Source organism: Rhamphochromis longiceps, linkage group LG16, assembly GCF_057381845.1.
Source record: "Rhamphochromis longiceps isolate RC_006_pf linkage group LG16, R_longiceps_female_GT1.1, whole genome shotgun sequence".
NCBI lineage: Eukaryota > Metazoa > Chordata > Actinopteri > Cichliformes > Cichlidae > Rhamphochromis > Rhamphochromis longiceps.
In genome coordinates, this window is record NC_140572.1 from 24,466,480 (window position 1) to 24,490,629 (window position 24,150).

At 38.9% G+C, this 24,150-nt stretch overlaps 2 protein-coding genes and 1 long non-coding RNA gene across 4 annotated transcripts; 2 read left to right on the forward strand and 1 right to left on the reverse strand.

The window, feature by feature from the left end:
* Positions 1 to 770: 770 nt before the first annotated feature.
* Positions 771 to 14,312, forward strand: ifih1 (interferon induced with helicase C domain 1). Its single transcript, XM_085383858.1, has 17 exons — positions 771 to 1,341; positions 1,673 to 1,829; positions 3,723 to 3,854; positions 4,097 to 4,147; positions 5,339 to 5,389; positions 7,488 to 7,708; positions 8,219 to 8,429; positions 9,265 to 9,482; positions 9,914 to 10,015; positions 10,138 to 10,261; positions 10,360 to 10,575; positions 11,757 to 12,013; positions 12,098 to 12,247; positions 12,365 to 12,526; positions 12,611 to 12,804; positions 12,909 to 13,002; positions 13,397 to 14,312. Exons 1-17 carry the CDS (start codon positions 907 to 909, stop codon positions 13,598 to 13,600), a joined length of 2,979 nt encoding a protein of 992 aa, XP_085239984.1. The 5' UTR covers positions 771 to 906; the 3' UTR covers positions 13,601 to 14,312.
* On the reverse strand, positions 2,412 to 14,993 carry LOC146651194 (uncharacterized). The gene is made up of 3 exons (XR_014907856.1): positions 14,873 to 14,993; positions 4,526 to 4,625; positions 2,412 to 2,673 (listed from the first exon to the last, which is right to left on the reverse strand). It is a non-coding gene; the product is annotated as an uncharacterized LOC146651194 (long non-coding RNA).
* Positions 14,525 to 23,721, forward strand: fap (fibroblast activation protein, alpha). 2 transcript variants are annotated; one of them, XM_085383859.1, is made up of 26 exons: positions 14,525 to 14,801; positions 14,997 to 15,081; positions 15,316 to 15,405; positions 15,517 to 15,611; positions 15,743 to 15,817; positions 15,965 to 16,017; positions 16,149 to 16,221; positions 16,377 to 16,500; positions 16,574 to 16,728; positions 16,873 to 16,970; positions 17,076 to 17,205; positions 17,291 to 17,329; positions 17,416 to 17,514; positions 17,615 to 17,685; positions 17,783 to 17,836; positions 17,929 to 18,053; positions 18,219 to 18,263; positions 19,427 to 19,525; positions 19,830 to 19,899; positions 19,982 to 20,176; positions 20,352 to 20,406; positions 20,498 to 20,597; positions 22,608 to 22,666; positions 22,749 to 22,821; positions 22,999 to 23,072; positions 23,269 to 23,721. In XM_085383859.1, exons 1-26 carry the CDS (start codon positions 14,799 to 14,801, stop codon positions 23,368 to 23,370), a joined length of 2,241 nt encoding a protein of 746 aa, XP_085239985.1. In that variant the 5' UTR covers positions 14,525 to 14,798; the 3' UTR covers positions 23,371 to 23,721. The 2 variants fall into 2 exon arrangements, 1 of the variants encoding a protein (XP_085239985.1); XR_014907855.1 differs by lacking the exons at positions 20,498 to 20,597; positions 23,269 to 23,721.
* The last annotated feature ends 429 nt before the right edge of the window (positions 23,722 to 24,150 follow it).

The following is a 24,150-nucleotide window of genomic DNA, read 5'->3' on the forward strand; positions in this document are numbered from 1 at the left end:
CAAAGAATCATTGTTGTGAATGTCCTTCATGAAGCCTGGAAAACTATTCCTGAAGAATATTGCCTAGGAGACTTCTGCGCTTTTTTGCATACTACATTGTAACCCATCTACTCGTTTTGACCACTTAAAATATCTTTATAGAAATATTATTTAAATGTAACTGTGTTATGTTTGTTGAAATTTCTGTAACCCCCTTGTCTCTCTTTAAAAATGCATTTTTAACGTCAGTGAGCGTTTTACATTGATAAATAAATGCTATATAAAAGTTGTTTCGCCAAAAACTGATTGTAGCTTCTACCTCGTGACAGAAATATTCTCTCTGATATCGATATTTTTGACATATATTTCATAGTATAGGCAAACAAGATGATCACGTTTTGGCACAACTGGCTGGCTGGCTCTATCGCTACATTAAAGAACAATAACAGAGTTTTCAGGGTGGAGAAAAGAAACCGGGGATGGACCAAAATAACTCGTGACGTAGAGATGAGTTGCTTGGAAGTTTTCGCTTTTGAAATATTCGTTTTCCCTTTCTTTTCTGGTCTCTGTGCTTCAAAGTTTGAATTATATAAGGTCAGATTTTGGCCTACCAGGCAATAGTACTAGAAAGGTGTTGCTATGGTCGCCAATGCAGAAAGTTCACTACAATAATGTTACAATAATACTGTGTACGATAAACGATTTACAAAAAGTCAATTTAGGTCACTTTCTGATCTATTGGAACTACTGTGGTCCGTTAGTGACACCCAGTGGCCGTTTTAAATGTTGACTGCTTGGGAGAAACGAAAGTGAAAGAGCTCCATTTTCCTCGATAAAGGCACCGTGAATCAGCGCGTTTGCTGTGAATGTAGTTTTAGGCAACGCAGGAGCCAGTTTAGTGATCTGTTATCGGTTAAGTGAGTACCGATGGAGTCTGAAACGGATGAAATGCGCGAGTGCCTGATCGACTGCTTGAGGCCGAGGCTGAAGGAGCTTATTGTGGTGGATCGGGTCCTGGATCTTATAGACTTTATCGAAAACGAGCAAAAGGAACGGATCAGGCAGAAGGCCAGAAACGATGGTGATATTTCGGCTGCGGACTACCTTATTAACGCAGTAGTTCAGAAGCCACATACTCCCGGATGGTTCACTGCCTTCGTTGACGCACTGAATAACGGGGGCTGTAACTTCGCAGCTGACTACATGCAGTTAAATCTCCCAACTCCCGAAGCTGAGGCAGAGAATGAAAACTGTGTCCGACTTATTCACTTACTTATTCCCAGCCTTGCAGACATGGCTACAGAAACAGTGTGTGCACACTGTTTCAGTAAAAGACTGCTCACCGAAGATGAGCGCGACAGAGTAAGTACATTATAGTGCAACCAACCTTTCAAAACTACTACTGCTTTATCTGCATGCTGCTTAGCACATGAGCTTTGGTGGTAAGAGAGAAAATATTCAAGTGTCAAAGGTTCACTGTGTGTATTCACACTAATTTCACTGGTGTGAAAAACCTCGAAAGTATCAGTATAGCTTCAGTATTTACCTTTTCTTCCAACTGTTTCCCAAAACATGTCTTTTCTGTCTTTGACCACTAGATGGCAGACAAATGTAGGCCGCTCATCCTTTTGGTGGCAATGCCTTTCTCTGATTGCTTAGCAAACTGACTTTATTCATTACACTTGTCATCTAGATTACGGCTGAAATAGTCAACAGGGGACGCAGGAGTGGCGCAAGGGAACTTTTAAGAAGAATTATCAAATGTCCACCAGGATGGTATTCAACATTTCTTCAAGTTCTTAAAGACACTGAACACCATGTGCTCTATAATGAGTTGACTGGCAACGAAGGTAACTGAACTACGCTGGAAGATACACACCCAATACACCAAATACTATCAGGGAAGTTTGGGACACAGAAGTCTCAGTGGTGAGATATAGACAGATTGTATAAAACATGTGCACATAAGTGATTACAACTACAGAGGGAATTCAGTATCTTTAATCCAACTGCATTAGTAAATATACTGTGATCATTGCTTTGCAACAATCCCACTAATTAAAATTGGGATGATTAATTATGATTAAGAGTTTTAGTTATAGTCTTTATTACATTTAAAGCCATGTTCTTGGTGTAGACTAGTGTAACAATGGAAAATAACAAGTTATCATTTTACTAAACAGTTATCCAAATAACCTCAAATAATCCTGGAATAACCATATTTATGGAAAAAGATAATCATCATTAACTTAAAACATTCTAGAAGGCATTAGTATATACGCTCACTGGCCACTTTATTAGGTATACCTGTTTAACTCCCCATTAATGCAAATATCGTGTTGGCCAGTCACATGGCAGCAGCTCATGACATGGTTAATATAACCTGCTTCAAAACGAGCATCAGAATGAGGAAAGTAATCTCAATAGCTTTGAGTGTGTCATAGCTGTTAGTGCCAGGCAGACAGCTCTGACTATTTCACAGTCTGCTGATCTGCTGGGAATTTCCCATGTAACCATCTCTAGGGTTCACAGAGAATGACCAGAAAAAGACAAAAGAAATATCCAGTAAGTGGCAGCTTTCTGGGAGAAAATGCTTTGTTTTCCAGACTGCTGATAGGTGGCAACAGCACCTCACTGTAACTCCTTGTTGAGCACATGGGCCACAGCAGCAGAAGACCATGGCGGATGTCATTCCTGCGAGATAAGAACAGGAAACTGAGACTGCAGTTTGCACAGGCTCACACATGGCCTGCCCTGTACCAGTGGTTTAGGCTGGTGTTGGTGGCATAATGGTTTGGGGCATATTTTCTTGACACCCTTTGGGCCCCTTACTACCAACAAACATCGATTAAATGCCACAGCCTGCATCCCATCCCACCCCTTCTTGACCACAGTGTACCCATGTTGCTCCCAGCAGGATACTGTGGTATGTCACAAAGCTCAGATCATCTCTTTTTTTTTTTCTTAAACGTGACAATGAGTTCATCGTCCTCAAATGGCTTCCACAGTCACAAGATCTCAATCCAATAGAGCGCCTTTAGGATGTGACGGAGTGAGGCATTTCAATCACATCGTGGATTTGCAGCCAACAAATCTGCAGCAACCACATGATCATCATGTTAATATGGAAAATCACAGAGAAATGTTTTCAGCATCTTACTGAATCCAATTATGTCAGTTCTGAAGACAAAAGGAGGCCGACTGTGTACTAGCAAGGTGTACTTAACAAAAAGGCCGGTGCGTGCATAAAGGCAATGATTAGTTCATAATTACTCAAAATAAGTCTAACTCTTCATCATTAACTCTGATGCAAACACAGAGCAGCACAAAATAGTAGCTACTCATTTATTAATAATTACTTCACCATTAGTTACTATTTTCCTGTTGCCTCATGCATCACACTAAGTAATTACTCAGTAGTTCCTTCTTACTGCAAAATTACTTTACCATTACTAACAAAGCAAAACAAAACATCATATTTAATTTCTGATCAGTTGTTTTCTTCTCAGTATTTTCACCAGTACCTTCTATTTCTCTGTCGGTTTAAGTAAAGTGAAATGTCAGATTTAATAGTTGTAAGGTAATTCCTTAATACTCAGGGACTGGTTTGCCATTACTGTTTACCTACTCAAGTAAAGTGAAACATCTGTCTTTATGCAAATATTGATGTACTGTATTATAAAGTGTTACCTGGTAAATTGTTACTCCTCATTTCTAAAATGTTCCTTTTTTACATTTTTTAGGATCAGATAAGAAACCATCACTGAAAGACAAACCTATAGCTACAAGGGAGAGTCCAACATCAGCTGAAAGTTGTGATGGCACTGAATCCATGGAGATCACCGTGAACGAACAGCCTATGGATCAATCCACAGGTCACACAGAGCATGTCTGTTTAATGTCAGCATTAAGGAGAGCTGAGGAAGTGCGCTCACACGTGTCATTCTTACTGTTAATCTAACATATATCTAACATTTCTTTACTAGAAATTTAAACTTTTAATGCGTATACGGAAATATGTAAAAGGTTGAAGGAATACAAACAAAATTCAGTTTACTTAAAACTACAGCTAACACTGTAACTACCAATTTTTTAACTTTGGTTTATGTCCTTTCAGACTTGTATGCAGGCAATGAACTGCCCAGCAACTCGGAGCCCTCACAGCCAGGTGGGATGGGTTCACTTTTATTCACCCTGTTAAGGCAATTAAAGTATTTAAAGGGGTTTTTGGTAATTACAAATATTTTATTTGCTTCAGTAGGTCATGCACAATAACCAAACTAAGATCAGTGCAGCTGTAGCTGCCCTAAAGTATCCTGAGTATCCTAAAGGCAACATGAAGTACGGTAAAGGAAAAATGTTGTTGTAACATGTGGTTACATTAGTGGAACATTAACTCTGTCCTGCCAGGCAGACAGCTCTGACTATTTCAGAATCTGCTGATGTGCTGGGAATTTCCCATGTAACCATCTCTAGGGTTCACAGAGAATGGCCAGAAAAAAGACAAAAAATATCCAGTAAGTGGCAGCTTTCTGGGAGAAAATACCTTGTTTGCCAGACTGCTGATAGGAGGCAACAGCACCTCACTGTAACTCCTTGTTGAGCACATGGGCCACAGCAGCAGAAGACCATGGCGGATGTCATTCCTGCGAGATAAGAACAGGAAACTGAGACTGCAGTTTGCACAGGCTCACACATGGCCTGCCCTGTACCAGTGGTTTAGGCTGGTGTTGGTGGCATAATGGTTTGGGGCATATTTTCTTGACACCCTTTGGGCCCCTTACTACCAACAAACATCGATTAAATGCCACAGCCTGCATCCCATCCCACCCCTTCTTGACCACAGTGTACCCATGTTGCTCCCAGCAGGATACTGTGGTATGTCACAAAGCTCAAATCATCTCAATTTTTTTTTCTTAAACGTGACAATGAGTTCATCGTCCTCAAATGGCTTCCACAGTCACAAGATCTCAATCCAATAGAGCGCCTTTAGGATGTGATGGAGTGGGGCATTTCAATCACATCGTGGATTTGCAGCCAACAAATCTGCAGCAACCACATGATCATCATGTTAATATGGAAAATCACAGAGAAATGTTTTCAGCATCTTACTGAATCCAATTATGTCAGTTCTGAAGACGAAAGGAGGCCGACTGTGTACTAGCAAGGTGTACTTAACAAAAAGGCCGGTGCGTGTATGAAGGCAATGATTAGTTCATAATTACTCAAAATAAGTCTAACTCTTCATCATTAACTCTGATGCAAACACAGAGCAGCACAAAAAAGTAGCTACTCACTTAAAACTACAGCTAACACTGTAACTACCAACTTTTTTAAACTTTGGTTTATGTCCTTTCAGACTTATATGCAAGCAGTGAACTGCCCAGCAACTCGGAGCCCTCACAGCCAGGTGGGATGGATTCACTTTTATTCACCCTGTTAAGGCAATTAAAGTATTTAAAGGGGTTTTTGGTAATTACAAATATTTTATTTTGCCTCAGTAGGTCATGCACAATAACCAAACTAAGATCAGTGCAGCTGTAGTTGCCCTAAAGTATCCTGAGTATCAGAATCAGAATCAGAATCAGAATACTTTATTGATCCCTGGGGGAAATTATTTTTTGTTACAGTGCTCCATTTTAAACCAACATTAAGACAAGACAGACAATACGCTAACTAAGAATAGTACAATATATACATATATATACATACATACATACATAAGTCACTTATAAATAAATATTTGGAAAAGAAACATGTGTAGTTGTAGCAGCAAACAGTGTGTTAAGTGGATGCGTTGTACAGGGAGATGGCCACAGGCAGGAATGATTTCCTGTGTCGTTCAGTGGTGCTTTTCGGTAATCTCAGTCTCTCACTGAACGAGCTCCTGTGACTGACCAACATGTCATGGAGTGGGTGGGAGGTGTTATCCAACATTGTCTTTATCTTGGACAGCATCCGCCTCTCCGACACCACCTTGAGGGAGTCCAGCTCCATCCCCACAACATTGCTGGCCTTACGGATCAGTTTATTTTTTTATTATTTTTTATCCTAAAGGCAACATGAAGTACGGTAAAGGAAAAATGTTGTTGTAACATGTGGTTACATTAGTGGAACATTAACTCTGTCCTGCCAGTTTCGCACTAATAAACAAATTCCATGTGTGCATCATGATGAACTACACAGAGGTCAAAGAGGACAGCGCATAGCTAGCAGTTCAAATGAAAACCATATGCTGGAGTATAAGGAAATGTAAAGGAAAAGTTACATTCATGTGGCTCTGTAGTGTTTGGCTTATATGATGGATAAGTACATTTCTGCTTGGAATACTCTACCCTGAATAGCGAAGCAGGAAGAAAAGAGTTGAATCAGATTAGTTCTTTTGCAGTTTAGTCAGGTTATTTCAGTAGTAGAAAGGCCCCAAAGATGTCTGCAGCCTGCGAGTAAATGGGTTTAACAGAGTAGTTTACATGAAAGATTGTTCCTGCAAGGCGAGTCTCTAGCAGAATTGTTTTTTTAAATGTTTTCTAAAATGAGCAGAGCTCATACTCAGTCCTAATGAATCTGAAAACAGCTCTATGTTTATTTCTTGAATAATTCTATGGGAACTGCTTTCAGAAGTTCAGGAGGCCACATGGACCACTGTTTACTTATTAATATAATTAAAGCTCTTTTTTCTAATCATTAGAGACTTGCATTTGCTTGCATAAAGTTGCTTGAAACAACACCGTAACCTCTGGCATACCAAGTCATTAAAAATTGTCTGCACTGAGAAAAAAAAATAAGATTTGGGGGGTTTAAACTCTCACTGGGGGGGAAGAAGAACTTAGAGTTGAGTGGAAAGGGGAGCAGAGTAGGGGGTACATTCATATTGCTCCTGGTGTCTTAGCCATGTATTCTCCCCTGCCTAGACAGAGCAAATAAGTAACAGCCTGCCAGCAACTTGGAGTCTAAGTGGATCATAGTAAGTCTATTGTACTTGTAGAGGAAATAAGGCAAATAGCAATGACTTGTAATGTCTCTCTCTAAGTAATCTGATTATTATAAAAACATATATAAGAAAACATAGTGCTTGATGTTAGTCCGCCTCAACCCATCCCTTTTTATTGTCACTTTCACCTTTAGATTAGTAGACTGGTGTGAAATATCAAATAGCACTCACTATATAGAGAGAAGCATTTGCTTTTAAGTCCTAGTGTTGTATGGTTTGCATTAAGTAGTGCCTCTCAGTGACATCATTTATAGAGCACAATGTTTTCTTGTAACACTGAAACATGATTTACATGCTCTACTCGGTGCCTTTGTTTGTGGTTTAACTATTGGAAGTGTTTTAAAGTTAGGTCATCTTACATGATATGGATGTACTGTACAGTGTACGTGTATGTTCTCTGTTTACCCAGGAACAAAAACAAAGAGAAGCAGGCATTTCCTGTTGGTCATGTCTGTAATTGTGGGTTGCTGACACAGACAGATGTTTTGTGATTCTGAACCTCTGCTCTCCTTTGCAGATGGAAGTGCCTTAGAAGTTGCCAGAAGCCCAGAAAAAGAAATTACTCTCCGAGATTATCAGATGGAAGTCGCTGGACCTGCCTTGGAGGGGAAAAACATCATCGTATGTCTCCCCACAGGAAGCGGTAAAACCAGAGTTGCAGTTTATATTACCAAAGAACATCTGGACAGAAGGAAGGCTGAAGGGAAACCAAGAAAAGTGATCGTCTTGGTGAACAAGGTACTACAATGTCTGTCTGGTATAGAATACTTCTGGGTTTGCACTATTATGCTAACCTACTTCTGTCCATTTCTCATTAAGCACTCCTGAACATTGTTATTTTTCAGCACATACTTCATGTGGTCTGTTGTAGGTTTTCCAGCTGTAAAACTATGTGGTTGCATTTGAAAACAATGCAACCACATAGAAAATCATCACAGTTTTTGATTCTTGATTTGTGAAAAAGAGCAGAACAGTAACCCCGGTGCCTTTACTCTCTCTGCTCTAAAAACCAACATCAACAGAAGCTCCTAAATTACTGCACAGCTAATTTGAGACCATGCCTTAACCAAACAGTCTAGCATATATTTATGTGTTCTGGTTTACTAATGTTGGCACAAACACTTAAATCATCAGGAGCTCTCTGATCCTAAAAACAACAGTAAAGACTTTTTCTAATTTTGTCAGTTAAATCTCTTGACTTTTGTGGCATTGACTTCATGAAAGTTTCATGTGCTCTGATGCCCTCAGGTTCCTCTTGTTGAGCAGCACTACTCTGCAGAATTCCTGCCCTTTCTCAAGAACAAATATAAAGTGGAGCGAGTCAGCGGAGACTCCCAGCTCAAAATCTCTTTCACAGAAATCGTGAAGAAAAATGACATCATCATCTGCACTGCCCAGATTCTGGAAAACTACTTAGAGAGGGCTAACAGTGGAGAGGATGAGGGCGTGAACTTAAGTGGTATGATATTTCAACAAAATTTCACAAAATTTAATACATTATTCTTGTATTTTTTTTTAAAAACACACTCTTTAACTAAAATCTATCCAGGCTTAAGCTTCAAACTCTGACAGCTTCTGGAATGGAAAGCCACCCAAAGGACAGAGCGGCATCTCCCCTGATAGCATCTTGTCAAAGTCTTCCGACTCTGCTGCTTACTCCTGTTGGCACTCACAAGTCCAAGGTGGAATAGCCACCTCAGTGGAACATATGCTGTTTGTTGAAACGCCTGAAAGCATGTACTTTTTTTTCCTCCTGGTTTCCAGGCCACACGTCTGTTCAAGCCATCAGTGTGTGGCTCATCAAATTCACATGAGAGCTTCTATCACCCAAAATACATCAAGCTGCCACTCTCCATTCTCTTTTTCCTCCAGGGAGGATTTTGCATTGCATCGTTTAAACTAGTACATGGGAATAATTAGAATTCACCCTGCTTACACTTTTGTAAAATCCAAACTATATAAATTTTTTTTAGTTTTTTGTTCTTTGAAGTAGACAGTTTTCCAACATATGTTATTGTGTGGCATAAACTGCTGTGTCAAAGGTTCCTAGAAAAGTACTGGTTTGCGTGGGTAGGTTTGGGAGAGAGATGGCATCTGTGAGGGAAATCACCTCTGTTTACGTAACAAGCAAAATAAATGGGATAAAATTAGCTCTGCTGGTCGAGAAAATTACAGTCTTTTAAGATTTGAGCACTTTTGTCTCTTGGCAGTAATGTGGCAGCGAGAAATTGGGACACGTGCATGTTATTTTTGAAACAAAGCAACATTTATGTGTTTCTCTTTTGCACATATAGACCTGACACTCATTATAATAGATGAGTGTCACCACACTCAGAAGGGAGGCGTCTACAACCACATAATGATGCGATACCTGAAGCAGAAACACAAGAACAAAAGGCTCGTAAAGGAGCAGAAGGAGCCTGTGCCCCTCCCTCAGATCCTGGGCCTGACTGCCTCTCCAGGGGTTGGGGGAGCCACGAAAATGGAAAAAGCAGAGGAGCACATACTGCGTGTAAATACTGTTTCTCTGTCTTCACCTGTGTGGATAAAAGTGTTGCATGCATATTACTCTACTCATTCTTGGCACATTTAGTCATTATTTAAAGTTAGCTATAGTCTTTAAGGCTTCTGATTAATATATCTGACAGTCTGGGAAAGAAAACTAGTCATCAGTCATGCTTCTTTGTGTCCATACCAAGTAACTCACATGTCACAGTGAACAACATCTTTTTTTAATCAGAATCCTGCTCCAGTTCTTTCTGCTTCAGTCATAGAGAAACTTGTTGATTCAGCCAAGTTCTTTCCACTGTTCCACACTGACCATGCACACAAGGCAGCCATAAAGTTTCCACTGCAGCAGAAAATAAGCAGAAATACGCTCTATCATGAGATCAAGATGTGGGATTAATTTTAACACTATAAATCTTTGTATTTTTTTCACAGATCTGTGCAAACTTGGACGCTTCCAGAATAATGACAAGGCGCCAAGAGGAATTCAAAAAGGAGCAAAGAAAAATAGTTGTTTCTGTTGAAGATAGGAGGGAGGTATGGCTGTTTAACATGGCATGGTTTTGTGCCAAGCTTTTCTTTGACTCTAATTCATATGAGGGACTCCAGCTGATGTTAATGCAGGATTACATGTGTGTGAAACTAAATATCCTTTTTAGGATCCCTTTGGTGATGTAATCAAGAAAATTATGACCGCCATCCACAACCATGCCGAGCTGACCCCCACCTGTGACCTCGGCTCTCAGAATTACGAACAGTGGGTTGTTCAAAAAGAACGACAAGGTGAAAACAGATTTTTACGCTCATCTTTCACTAGTTATCGTTTGTTCAACCTCCCATAGTGTGTAGTGTCTAAAAGTACTTGTCTCGATCCATTTTAGCTGCAAAAGATGAAAATCAGAAAGTACGAGTTTGTGCAGAGCACCTCCGACAGTACAGCGAGAGCCTGAATCTCTGCAACACGATTCGCATGCAAGATGCCTTCAGTTTCCTGAACAAATACTACGAGGAGGAGATGAAGAAAAAAACTGCCCCGGAGGAGGAGCATAAGATACAAATCACAGATACTGAGAGGTTCCTCTTCAATCTGTTTAAAGGTATTGTGAAACTAAGCATTCGCCTGAAAATTCAAAGTAGTTGTTGACTTTATAATCTGAGATTTGGAAAATCTTTTTTTTTTTTGGTAAATGTGAGGTAAGATATCGTTTGGCTTAAATTAGCTAATAGATGTGAAACTGGGATCTAGCTAAACGAGACTTGTCCACGGAAAATGAGGTCCACCTGTGAACATATGCAAATGAAAAGCAAAAAGGATTTTGAAGTCTGCAGTGGTTGCCAGCATTCAGAACAAAAAAGACAAATTATTTGGGCTGTATATAAAAGACAGACATGGCCACGCAACATCAGCCAATGGTCATTAGTCTACCATTTTGAAATACTGAGTTTGGCATCATAGCTGCCGTCATTTGACTTTGGATGCTGATGTGATCATATTTGAACGACAGTGTAAAGTAATAAGTTATCAGCTAATGGATGCAAGCTTGGATAGCAAGATCCAGCCAAAGACTGCACAGATATTAGTTAATATGTGCCTGCAATTATATTAAAATTTAAAACACAAAACCTCTTCAACAGTCTTTTATTATGATTGATACACATTGAGCCATTATTCATTTTCTGTGCCAGTCTCATGCATTAAAAAGGTTCCAGGACTCATCAAAATAATAAACTATTATCAGGAGTTCCAGTTAAGGCATTCAGATTAACTAAAAAGTGATTCTTAGCATAGAAATAGCAGCTTTTTGTTATCCAATTTCCTAATAATGCAATAAAGTTTAAGCCTTTGTACAATTTAAACAAGAACAATATCTAAAAATGAATGTGTCCTTCATCATCAGGGGTAAAGAAGCTGTAGAGACCAAAATTATTTTTGTACTTTCTATATTACTGCCTATAAAATTAGCCATTTTACTTCTGGAATATGTGGAGATAGCCTAAAAGGGTAATTTGAGAACCTTCATGGTTTGGCAGTTGAGCCCTATGCGTTACAGATTTCTACCAGGCACAACTTAAACAAATTTATAGTCTACCTGTGAATTTTGTGGTAGATTTGAACCCTTCCCACATTTCCGGTCCTGTTGTTTAGCTGAGCTAAGCTGCTTATCACTGTACTTACTAGAGGTATAAACCCTCATATTTAACTCATAAAAAGACACCATATCTTTGATGTCAGCGATAGAAAAGTGTAATTCAGTTCTTTGTAATCTGTGTCTGACAGACAACAAGAAGGAGCTGGAAACTCTAGCAAAGAATCCGGAGTATGAAAATGACAGCCTGTCAAAACTAAGAACTAAAATTCTGCATGAGTTCAGCTCTCGGGATGAAGCCAGAGGGATTGTTTTCATCAAAACACGACGCAGCGCCATTGCTCTAAATCAGTGGATACAGGAAAACTCCAAGTTTGCTGACATTGGAGTGAAATCAGCATATGTCATTGGAGGAGGAGACCAGAGTGTTGTTAAACCAATGACCTCGGTGAGTGCTACATTTCTCTCTATTTTCCTGCACAATTATTTGCGCCTTACACTTAACCTTCTCTTATAAATCTGTTTTAATCAGGCAGAGCAAAAGGATGTGTTGAAAAAATTTGGCAACGGTCAAGTCAACCTGCTGATTGCTACCACAGTAGCCGAGGAAGGCTTGGACATACCAGCCTGCAATTTCGTTATTCGATATGGCCTTGTGACAAACGAGATCGCTATGATTCAGGTCAGTAATGAGTTGAATAATGAGCATTGAATGTGGTATACCCAGTAATTGAAGGAATATTAGCCTGTGTAAAACAAACGTGGTTGCCTACCCTTCACTCACAATCGCCTTTCTCAGGCCCAAGGCAGAGGAAGAGCCGAGGACAGCAGTTACACGCTGGTCGAGGTGAAGAACTCCGGGGTGGCTGAAAAGGAGTGCGTCAATGAATACCGCAAGAACATGATGAACAAAGCCATTCAGAAAATTAAATCCTTAAATCAGGCAGCCTATGAAAAAAGAGTACGTTTACTTCAGAATTTTTAGTCTCAGTTAAATTGAAAACCCACATGGCTTTGAGACTTTTTTTGTTTGTTTGTTCATCAGATCACTGAGTTTCAGATTCAGGCTATAATGGAAGAGAAAGTAAGAATGACGAAGAAGAAGCAGAAGGACATAAAGAACGAGAGCCCATCTAATGTAAAGTTTAGCTGCCGAAGCTGCAGCGAGCCAATCTGCACGGGCGACGACATCCAGATCATCGAAAACATGCACAGAGTCAATGTGACGCCACAATTTAGGTACAGTTTACAATTCAGTTCTTAACCGTTTGTATGTGTTGAACTGTATTCCACTCGTGTAGTTGTGCTGTGATTATTATCAATTTTACTGCATCTTTTTACAGAAAACTTTACATTCAGAGAGAAAATACTACTCTTCAGGAGCGTCTTCTCGACTATGAGACCAACGGCTTCATTGCATGTAAAAACTGCGGACAGGTAGATTCAGTTTAGCTTTTTCAATTATTTGGAAATTCTCTTGTGAATCTTAAAAAGATAATCTTATTCAGAATGTTCAATTTAGTAGATAACTAAACACAGCATTGCTGCATTAACAAGGAGTCGTTCAGCATATGCACAAACATGATGCTTAAGCATAATTAGAAAAAGTAGGACATTTAATACTCTTGGTCATAAGCAATAAAGCTAGTTCAAAGAGAAATGTGAGTCTGTCATATGACATAAGACTGCAGCCCTTTAATTTGAGATCATGTTTCACCACAAATTTAGATTACAGGACAAAAGGGCATAAAAGCAAGCCTTTATTTAGTCTTGGTTAGGCCTGCATTGAGAATAAAATACTCATTGTATGTTGTGTTGCATTCTGTTACAGAGATGGGGTTCAATGATGATGTACAAGGGGATCGAGTGCCCCTGCCTTGATGTGAAAAACTTTGTGGTGAATTTAAATGGAAAGAAGATTAGCAAATGCACCAAGTGGAATGAAGTCCCCATCAAGTTTTCTGCCTTCGACTACGCTGAACATGCAATCAACATGACCATGTCCGATAACTCGGATGATGACGAAACAATGTGAATTATAACCACGTAGAATAACCAGCGACTGAGAAAGCCTTGATTTCTATTGTGTTGCCGTATGGCCGACACAGGATTAATAACCTTAGCAGAGTAGTGAATGTTATGTTTCCTTTGAATGTTTACTTGTTAACTGGAGAAATGAATGGTGATGGGACTGAAGTGTGTTCGTAAAGAAAAAGTGTGAATGTTTTACATCATTTTAATGGTTAAAGTATTATTGTGAATTGTGCAAAATTGCAGAATAAGGGTTTTACTCTTCAATTATGTTCGCATTTGATGGGATTTACTGTTGAAATAATGCATGATTACAGTGTATTAATTTCTATGTAAGGGTTTGTTACTGGTATTAAATGAACTGGAAAAGCAAAGCAAGAAAATAAAGTATATATATATTTTTCCCTTTCAAACTCTGGCTGTCTCATGAGATGGGAGTCACCGAGTCTGTGATAGCCCCTCAGAGCCCACCTGTCACACACGCACACAAACAGGTGCTGTGGATTTTCCATTAAATCCACAGGTTAGTGAGTCACTACGATTGAGACAGCACTGCTATTCCTAAAAGCCTCTTTTAAGCTTGTTTGCGCAAACATATATATTACCTGCTTGATCGTATTGTCTGGATACACAAGCAGGAAGCTTGTTTGATCCAAAAGTATTACAAAACTGACTGCCCTTCTCATTTTTATCTCATTTTTCCTCTTTATGCTCATATTTAAATAATAAATCAACAACATTTTAAAAAAAAAAATACAGTTACTTCATTGTGTATGCTAAGTGAAAAGCCACGTAAATATTTTTTTACACTTCATGGTTAAGTATATTGATGTAGACACACAAAAAAAACCTGCTTTTCCAGCTGTCCTGTTTTGTTGCGTGAATACTTTACGCCCATAGTGAAAAAGCCACTTCCTAATACCAGCAACTTGTGCGCTCTTTCAAAGTTGGGCAGCAGACTTCGAGGAGGCATTTCTGTCGACTGGTCTCAGAAATGCAGCGAGGAGAGAAGGAAACCTTCGACTAAAGCGGGACGGAGCTCCGTTTTCTCATGCGGCTGCATTAGTTTAAAGTTACCTTTGCAAGCGTACGGTTATGTTAACTAAGCTGCATGTTCCAAGAAGTGACTGTAAACTTCACGCCAGCTGCCTTTGAGGAATATTTTAAAAAACCAAGAGCTTCACGGCGACTTCATCTGGACCATGGTCAGTAATCGATTTACCATCAGTACTGGGGGGGAAACAAAGAAAATCTGTGTAAAAGCATGGCTACTTACTGTGACAGTGTGAAGCTCACCGTGGGACTAATAAGTTACTAAAGGAGAGCCTGCAGCGTCAGCATCTTGTTGTGTGCTTTCAGAGGATTTTTATAGGCTGCCACTTTTGTGTCACCTTTCGCAGGGCTGCAGTAACAAGGTGATGTGGGGGGTGATAGGGGCGGCTGTCGTCATCACGTTAATAACCATTCCAGCAGTTATTTACAACAGTAAGTTAGAGCCTTGGCCCGTGAGTCGCTTTTCTTTTCTTTCTTTTCAAAAAGCAGCTACAGATGTTACTTCAAAGCAGACTTCTTTCTGTGTTTGCGCATTTCCTATTTGTTTGCTTTATTCAAGCAACGAAGTTGTAAATGCGCAAAAAAAATGGTCGTCACATATTTTGGAGTGTTGGTATCGTTACATGCAAGTTAAATAAATAATGCAGCACATGTGTATCATTTCAGAATCTGGTGGTAACAAAAGGCCTTTTTCTCTTGATGACTACTTTAATGACACCTTTAGATGGAGAGCCTACAATTTGTATTGGATATCAGGTATCACTGTCAGTCACTTAACCTCTGCTATACCTTCTGATTTTGGTAGCATTAATCTCCACCTTTGATACAAACTTCTTGGAAGCTTATCTATTATCCTTGTTCCTGCAGATAAGGAGTATTTGCATAAAGCAAGAGACGGGAATGTCTTTCTCCACAATGCTGAAACAAAGGAGGAGTCGCTGTATTTGAGCAATTCAACCTTTGTAATATATTTGTACTTAGACCAAATATTTTCCTAATATATACTGTCACGCATGTTAAATAGCCTACTATGTATATTAGTATACGAATTCTGCAACACATCCATAAGTTCATGCAGTCATTTTTATTTCAGGCCCAAGTTGAAGCCACAGATTATTTGCTGTCAGGTGATTATAAATACATCGCCTTTGAAAGCAACTACACAAAGGTGAGGTGTTAAATTTCACCTAGTTACGTTTCTATCTTTATTTGTATTTTTTTTAAAGCATTATTTTTTTTTCTATTTATTATTATTTCTATAATTCTGCTAATGAAAAACCTGCAAATGAAAGTGTTTGTCGTTAAAATCCTACAGAAATGGAGACACTCATTCAGTGCCTCATATTCGATCTATGACAGGGAGAGTTCGTAAGTAGCTGTTTTTTGTGAGTTTTATCAATGAATTTTGGTTCCCACCCCAAATGTATCATCTGTAAAAATGTTTATTCATCAGTTGGTACATTACTATTATGCCTGTATGTGTTCATATTTCATCGTAGAACTTTTGTCACGCCTGCAAATCTTCCACGTGTTGTGCAGTACTTTACCTGGGCACCAACCGGAAACAAATATGTAAGCGCTCACCATGTACTTTTTGTCTCCAGTGAATAATAAGTTGCAATTCGGTTTATCTGAATAAATATTTATTTATAATACTTGTGGCTTATTTTTGTTGCAATAAATTTGTAGCTGTATGTTTATGGTTGAAATCCACTTTTTTTTTTCAGGCCTACATTTCAGACTTCAACATTTTTTTCAAATCCAATGTCAGTGCTGATGAAGCTGTGCAACTGACACACAACGGGAAAAAGAATGAGATCCTTAACGGTGTCCCTGACTGGGTGTATGAGGGTTAGTGACATTATTATTTCTTTTTCAAAAGTGTGCATCTGTATGGGTTAATATTTTTCTCCAATAATTTCAGAGGAGGTGTTTGCATCGAATGGGGCAGTATGGTGGTCCTCAACCGGAAAGTTCTTGGCATATGCAGAGTTTAATAATACAGAAGTTCACAAAGTGGAGTTCTCTTGGTATGGATCTGAGCAATATCCTCAGACAGTGGCCATTCCATACCCAAAGGTGGGATTCTATAACTTTCAAACATGGAATTATGAGCAAAATATAACCATCAATATCAATTTATCATTTTAAATTGTCAAAAATTGTCAGATCTCTTGTTATATATAATTGTTTATCACAAATATTATATTTGTATTTGTATAGGCTGGATCACCCCTTACTAAGGTGAAACTTTTTGTTGTCGATACCACAAACCCATCCCACCGCACACAGGTGTTTGCGCCCGCTTCTGTTTCTTCTGGGTCTGTATATTATTTAGCACATGTGTAATCATTTACCGGAAAATGCGATGCCTTCATGGTCTGTCTTATGTGAAAACCTTTTCTCCTTCTGTCGCGTTTACTCAGTGATCACATCTTGTGCTCGGTGACCTGGGTTACAGATATACGCGTTGCAGTGCAGTGGCTCACAAGAAGACAGAATTATGTGGTTGTACAGATCTATGATTTTGATGGAAGTCGCTGGACAGAAAAACAGGTAGCTGTGACTTCTCTGCTGAGGAAATCGTCTTGATGGCCATGCTCTGCTAATTAACTGCAACTGATGTCTTTACTATCTATAGAAATTCGAGCAAACAAGCAAGACTGGATGGGTGGGCCATGTAAGTTTCCAAAAGATTACTGATATAGTTCTTTAAAACCTTACTTTGATGTATCACTATAACTTATTACTTTGTTTTTTCCTTAGTACGTGCCCTTGCCTCTTTTCTTTGCTGAAGATAAGCTTAGTTTCTACAAAGTGATGAGTGACACTAATGGCTACAAACACATTCATTATGTGAAAGATGTAAGTGTTACCAGTTTTCTTTATGCAGAATGTGTTGCACAGTCATATCAATCATGTGTTTAGATTTTAGTGAGTTACTAAAGGAAGCTCTTTAATTAAGGGCAAAGCAACCCCTGTTACCTCTGGGAAGTGGGAAGTTATCTACATAAGCAAATTAACCAAAGATGCCATGTGAGTGATGAATCCATACGTTTATGGGGAAACTGTATAAATCTTAAAAATGTAAGTAAGAATATAAAGACCTGGTGTGTGAAATTCCTTTCTACAGATATTTTGTGAGTAATGAGTATGGAGGAATACCTGTACAGAGAAACCTCTACAAGTAAGGAATTATTCTCATCTGTCCTCTTTTTTTACCAGTTAAAATCTATATGTAGATAATTATATAGGTGACGTGCTGTTTTTTTTCATCAGGGTTATGATTGGAAGCAGCCCCTCTGCCCCCCAGTGTCTCACCTGCAACCTGCGTAAGGACAGGTGCCAGTACAACTCAGGTTACTTCAGCTTTGACGCCTCTTACTACCGAATGGACTGCTACGGTCAGTTACCCATTCACATTTTCTCTTACTGTAAGCAATAACTCACCGATTTGGGGTAGTGAACATCTGTGAACACTAATCCTTGCTGAAGGCATGCAGACGATTTGATGTGTAATCCACTTCTATTTGTGTGTATCCTGTTTTGTTTTGTTTTTCTTGAACCAGGACCTGGATTCCCCCTGTACACACTCATGGACAGCAAGGGCTCAGGTGCAGATTCATATAACCCAAACACATTGTTAAATGACTCATTGCACTCACATGGTATACTATTAAAGGATAAGGCTACTGTTTTTGAAGGTGGTCAAATAAGAAGAACCCAGTAAATATTCCAGCAGAATTTTCTTGCTGTAGTTATTCCTTCTGTCCATACAAGCCATTCATATTTTGTGCTTCCAATGGAGTTGATATGGGATCAGATCTCAAGGTAAAAGCGAGGCTTTAATAGTCCAGAAAGTTTTTAAGTATTTAAGATCTCTGTGTTTTTATCTGCATTTGAAAATGTTCTATAAAACGTAGTTAATTTGGTACTGAAAAAGCTGATAGCTGAAAAGCTCATTTTTAAAGTCCTTTGATTTGATACGTTGTACCACTGAAAGCATATATGTAACTTCACATTAACTTTAGGCTGCAATAAATCTGTAAACCAGCACTAGGTGCTGTTTTGGTTTCATACAGCCAGTAGATCGAATATAGTGGCCCAAGTTCAAGTACTTTTGGCTGCTCTTTTACTTCCCAAGGATTCATGGCAGTAGATGGATCCACATATTTGATTAGACACAGATTTTACACCAGATTCCCTTCCTGACATAATCCTCCCATTTATCGAGGCTTGGGACCAGAACTGGGGGTAAATGGTAAATGGTAAATGGCCTGTATTTGTATAGCGCTTTTACTAGTCCCGCCTAGAGACCCCAAAGCGCTTTACACACCCAGTCATCCACCCATTCACACACACACACTGGTGGAGGCAAGCTACAGTTGTAGCCACAGCTGCCCTGGGGCAGACTGACAGAGTACACTAGCTTTCGAAACTCTGAGGGTGGGTTTGTGTCTCATCTCAGTTTTGGGAAGCTGTTGCATGTACAGAGAATGTGGTAATCATTGCACCATAAATGCTCTGATGAAGAATGAGTTTTGAATATTTTGTAACGCATTTGCTACATTAAGTTAGACGCAGAGTGGTCTAAACGCGTCACCTCAAGTGCAAAATAAGGAAGGTAATTCACGAAGCTCCCAGAAAAAAGAATAAACAGCAAATCAAAATGTTTCAGAGAAGTTAAGGTTCCTCAATGATGAACACTTTGAAGTATGCACCTTTATGTTTGTTTTATGGACACAACATTGCAGCTACTTTATTTATTTGTTTTCAGAGCTTGCCATTCTTCAAGACAATAAGGACCTGAAAAAGAGTTTGTCTGAATTCCAAATGCCAACAATGAAACATGGCACCTTAAAGATTGGAGGATTTGGTGAGAAATGCATGTTGAAAAATCCATCTCAGAAACTGTTGAAGACATATGGAAATCCTCTGCTTTGTGTTTGAATGTATGTCTAATGTGCTCTTTTTCACATGAGCACACACGATGGTTCTTAGTAACAGCAACATTTTCAGCATAAACAATGGTGAATTACAACTAAGGTTGTATTGCCTGTTTAATGATTGTAAGTCAGTAAGTATATCAGCCATTATATGTGCTGACCAGATGTTTTGTAATGACGTCCTAGTATGTGAAACATCGTTTTCCATCTTCTTTCCTGTGTTTTTGCCAACAGATCTTTGGTATCAAATGATGTTACCACCCAATTTCAAGAATTCTAAAAAATATCCTCTTCTTATTGATGTGTGAGTGAGCAATATTCCAAATTGCATGTGACACCACTAACGTTTACAGAAGTAAATTTACTGTCTTGCTCTCCTTGTGTAGTTATGGTGGTCCGTGCAGTCAGAGTGTGAACTATCGCTTCAAGCTGAACTGGGGCACGTACCTCTCCAGTTCACATGAGATCATCATTGCCAGCTTTGATGGAAGGGGAAGTGGTTACCAAGGGGATGAAATAATGCACTCAATCTATAGACGCCTAGGGACATTTGAAGTGGAAGATCAAATAGCTGCTGTGAGGTAGGTCTGTCTAAACGTTCAGTCACCTCTGTGATGAGTGTTGTTCTTTAGCTGTTGTTTGAAGAAATGTAATCTTTTACATACATACAAAAGTCTTCATCTAGATAAATGCCTGGTGTAGTCTGGTTTAACAAATGTGTTTTGCCCCAGATAATAACTGATCTCCCTGTTACAGGAAATTCATTGACATGGGATTTATTGATGAAGGCAGAATAGCAATATGGGGCTGGGTAAGCTGTATTTTATCCTGCTTTTTCCTCTTTCTTTATCTTTATAATCACTTTACATGTTCTTACTAATGCAATCTGTTCTGATCTTCAGTCATATGGTGGTTATGTTTCCTCAATGGCCTTGGGTGCTGGAACTGGACTCTTTAAGTGTGGAATTGCAGTAGCCCCAGTAGCCAAGTGGGACTATTATGGTGGGTGAACATGCATACATAGCCTATCATATACATACTCACCCACCACTTCATTAGGTACACCTTGCCAGAGTAGCTTGGATTCCCTTTTGCTTTCAAAACTGCCTCACTTTTTTGTGGCAAAGATTCAACAAGGTGCTGAAAACATTCCTCAGAGATTTTGGTCCGTATTGATAGGACAGCTTCACACAGCTGCTGCAAAATTGTTGGCATCCATAATGCAATTTGTTGGCATCTCCTGTGCCACCACATCTCAAAGGTGCTCTATTGGATTGAGATCTGGTGACTGTGGAGTGCATCTGAGTGAACTCAGTTAAGTTTTTAAAGAACTATTGCTAACAACTGCTGAAATAATGCTTTATCCTGCTGGATGCAGCCATCAGAAGATGGGCACACTGTGAACATGGTCACCGACCATACTCAGGCAGGCAGTGGAATTTAAATGATGCCCAGTTGGTACTAAGAGGCCCAAAGTATGCCAAGAAAATATTTCCACCACATTACACTACCACCACATTACACTACTGCCTGAGCTGTTGATACAATGAAGGATCCAACTATGCTGCGTCAAATTCTGACCCTACCATCTGAATGTCAAACTACTAATCATGACTCACACCGGACCAAGCAGCATTTTCTTCTGTTGCCCACTTTTGTTGAGCCTTTGTGAATTATAGCCTCAGTTTCTTGTTCTCAGCTGACAAAACTTGTAACCAGTGTGGTCTTCTGCTACTGTAGCCCGTCTTCTTCAAGATTTGATTTGTTGTAAATTCAATGCTCTTCTGTATATGTTTGTTGTAACAAGTGGCTATTTTAAAGCAGATTCTCATCAGATCTCTTTCATCAACAAGGCATTTTTTACCCTAAAAACTGCTGCTCACTGGATAATTTCTTTTTTAGACAGTGCTCTATAAACCCTAGAGGTGGCTTTATGGGAAAATCCCAGCAGATCAACAGTTTCTGAAACACTCAGACAAGACTGTATGGTATCAACAACCATGCCATGTTCGAAGTCACTTTCATTTACCATCAATATCAGCATGTCATCTTAACAATGTCTGTATGCCTAAATGCATGTGGTTGGGTTGAACGCAACCACATGCATTTGTGCGTCTGTGTTGATGAGCAGTTGAACATGTTTAACTATCAAAGTAGCTGCTCAGTGTAATTTTACAGGCTGCTTATTTTCTTGTATGGCCTTCACTTTACATAAGCTGTATTGTAACAGTGTTAGTATCATGTTTAATCCATTACTTTTCTCCACATCTTCAGTGTGATTAATATTTTCGTGCTGAATATAAGAACCTGCCTTATGTGTACAGGGAAGGCAGGAAAGGGCATATTGATGCTGTATCCAAAATTGCTGGCTTGGGCAGTGAGTCACTGACTTTTTTTTTTTCACTGCGAAGCTACTCAAAAGTCTTGAATATTCTAAATCTTGTTTTCATTACGACTTTAGTGAAGTCATGATGAAAATGTTTGTAGAATAGTGCTTTCTCAACATCCTCCATCATGCACCAGATGATGCAGTATGCAAAGCAATCATTCTGATTATTCAGCTGACCCACCTAAAGACTGAAATATCATCTTAAGAAATATTTGGCGTGAAAATATATAAAGTCAGTAAAAGCCCAGAAAAAAGTAACAGCATTTGAATTGATTTCAGTGTACATTCAGCAGAATAAGAGAGATGTGTTGTTTTTCCTGCCAAAACCTAACTGTGGTTAACCTACATTACTCACAGTGCCTCCTTATTGCTGTTATTGAACCCTGAGCTTCTGGCCTCAAGTAGAGATAAAAACTAGGATGGTGATTACACCTCTTTGTAACTCTACACTAGTAATTTTGACACGTTCAGCCTTGAAAGTTGATGGAGTTCATCTTTAAGATTTCCTATAGCTTGTAATCATTCAATCTAAACTTTTCCTTCCCTATGTTAAATACGCATGATTTATTTTTGTGTTTCCATTGTATCCACTTTTGCGGTGTTAACTGAGTTTTCTTCCACAGATGCAGTTTACACTGAACGCTACATGGGCAAGCCAACTGAGAATTCCGACTCGTACAAAGTAAATATCATTCAGATTAGCTGTGTGGTGAAGTAAAGGCACATTTCTGCCTTGAGACTGTTGTAATTCTTTTATTTTCTAGAACTCCACAGTGACCTCCAGAGCAAAGAACTTCAAAAATGTTCAATATCTCTTGGTCCATGGCACAGCGGATGGTACGTTCTGTTATTTCTTTCAGTCATTTCTATTTCTGATAAGACCTGAACATGTGGTAGCCCGTTTTCTCAGAGGCGTTCCAGGTAACACAGTAAGCCATGCACAAATAGACTCTGTTTGCCTTGATAGAAACTTGAGCTTTCAGTCACGTAGTAAAAGCTCTGTCTTTCCCGTAGACAATGTCCATTTCCAGCAGGCTGCACAAATCTCCAAAGCTCTGGTGGATGCGCAAGTGGACTTCGAGGTGATGGTAAATATTAGCTTAGGGAAGTGAGGCTAATATTAGGAATGATGTTGTTGATGTAATGAAGATTTCAAATGGAAAAAAAACGTGGTCTATTATAAGCAAAATTAAATCTAAAATAAGTGTGATTTAAGATGTGCACGATGTTATCTGGAATTGACTTATAGTCTATGCACTAATCATATTCTGGTATTGCTTTCAGTGGTACACCGACAAGGACCATAGTCTCAGTGGATCAGCCTATCATCATATATACAGGCACATGAGTCACTTCCTGCAGAAATGCCTCCTTAGTCCCAAATAGATGTGAAGGATGTAACAGCATTTGTAGGCAACAGTTGTTACCACAGTTTCTTTGTCTAATGCATTTTTAATGTGCTTTTTTTAATTGTAATATTCTGAAAGCCAGGTTGAACTAATGCAACAAATGTTAGATTGCTCATTTAAATGGGCATCCGTATGTTGTGTGGAATTTTTGCAAAATATGTGATATGCAAAGATACAAGTCCTATCATGCATTTATAGTTTAAAAAATTTTATGTATGTGTGTGCGTGCGTGTGTATGTGTGATTATCATAGCATACATTAACTGCAATGCATTGCACTGATTTGTTGCAAAGTGGAGTCATTTGTGTTATAAGAATATTCAAATAAACTTTTTTCAACATTTAATTGATTCATTGCTTTTCTTTACAAATGGTTCTTTTAATAGGCCAAAAGATTATTACTGATCTCCTTACTGTTCAAACATGCAAATTAAGATTAAAATAAAAACACCCAGTACTAACAATATATAACATTAATGTGTGCTTTGAATTAGGTTTTATTATACAAATTATATAAATTGTGAAAAATATAAAAGAATAATAGGAAACATTATATATCCAAAATGGCCAGCTGTTGAATTCAATCAAACACATACATGGGCATGGATTTATTTGTCAGGGTAGAGGTCATGTTTGTTTTGGACTAAATAAAGCAACAGATTTCACCACCCAGCTGTTATTTTTTAAAAACCCAAAGTCAAATATATTCAGGGGAACAAGGCGGAAGCAGACTAATGGATTGAAAGTAACAGGTGATA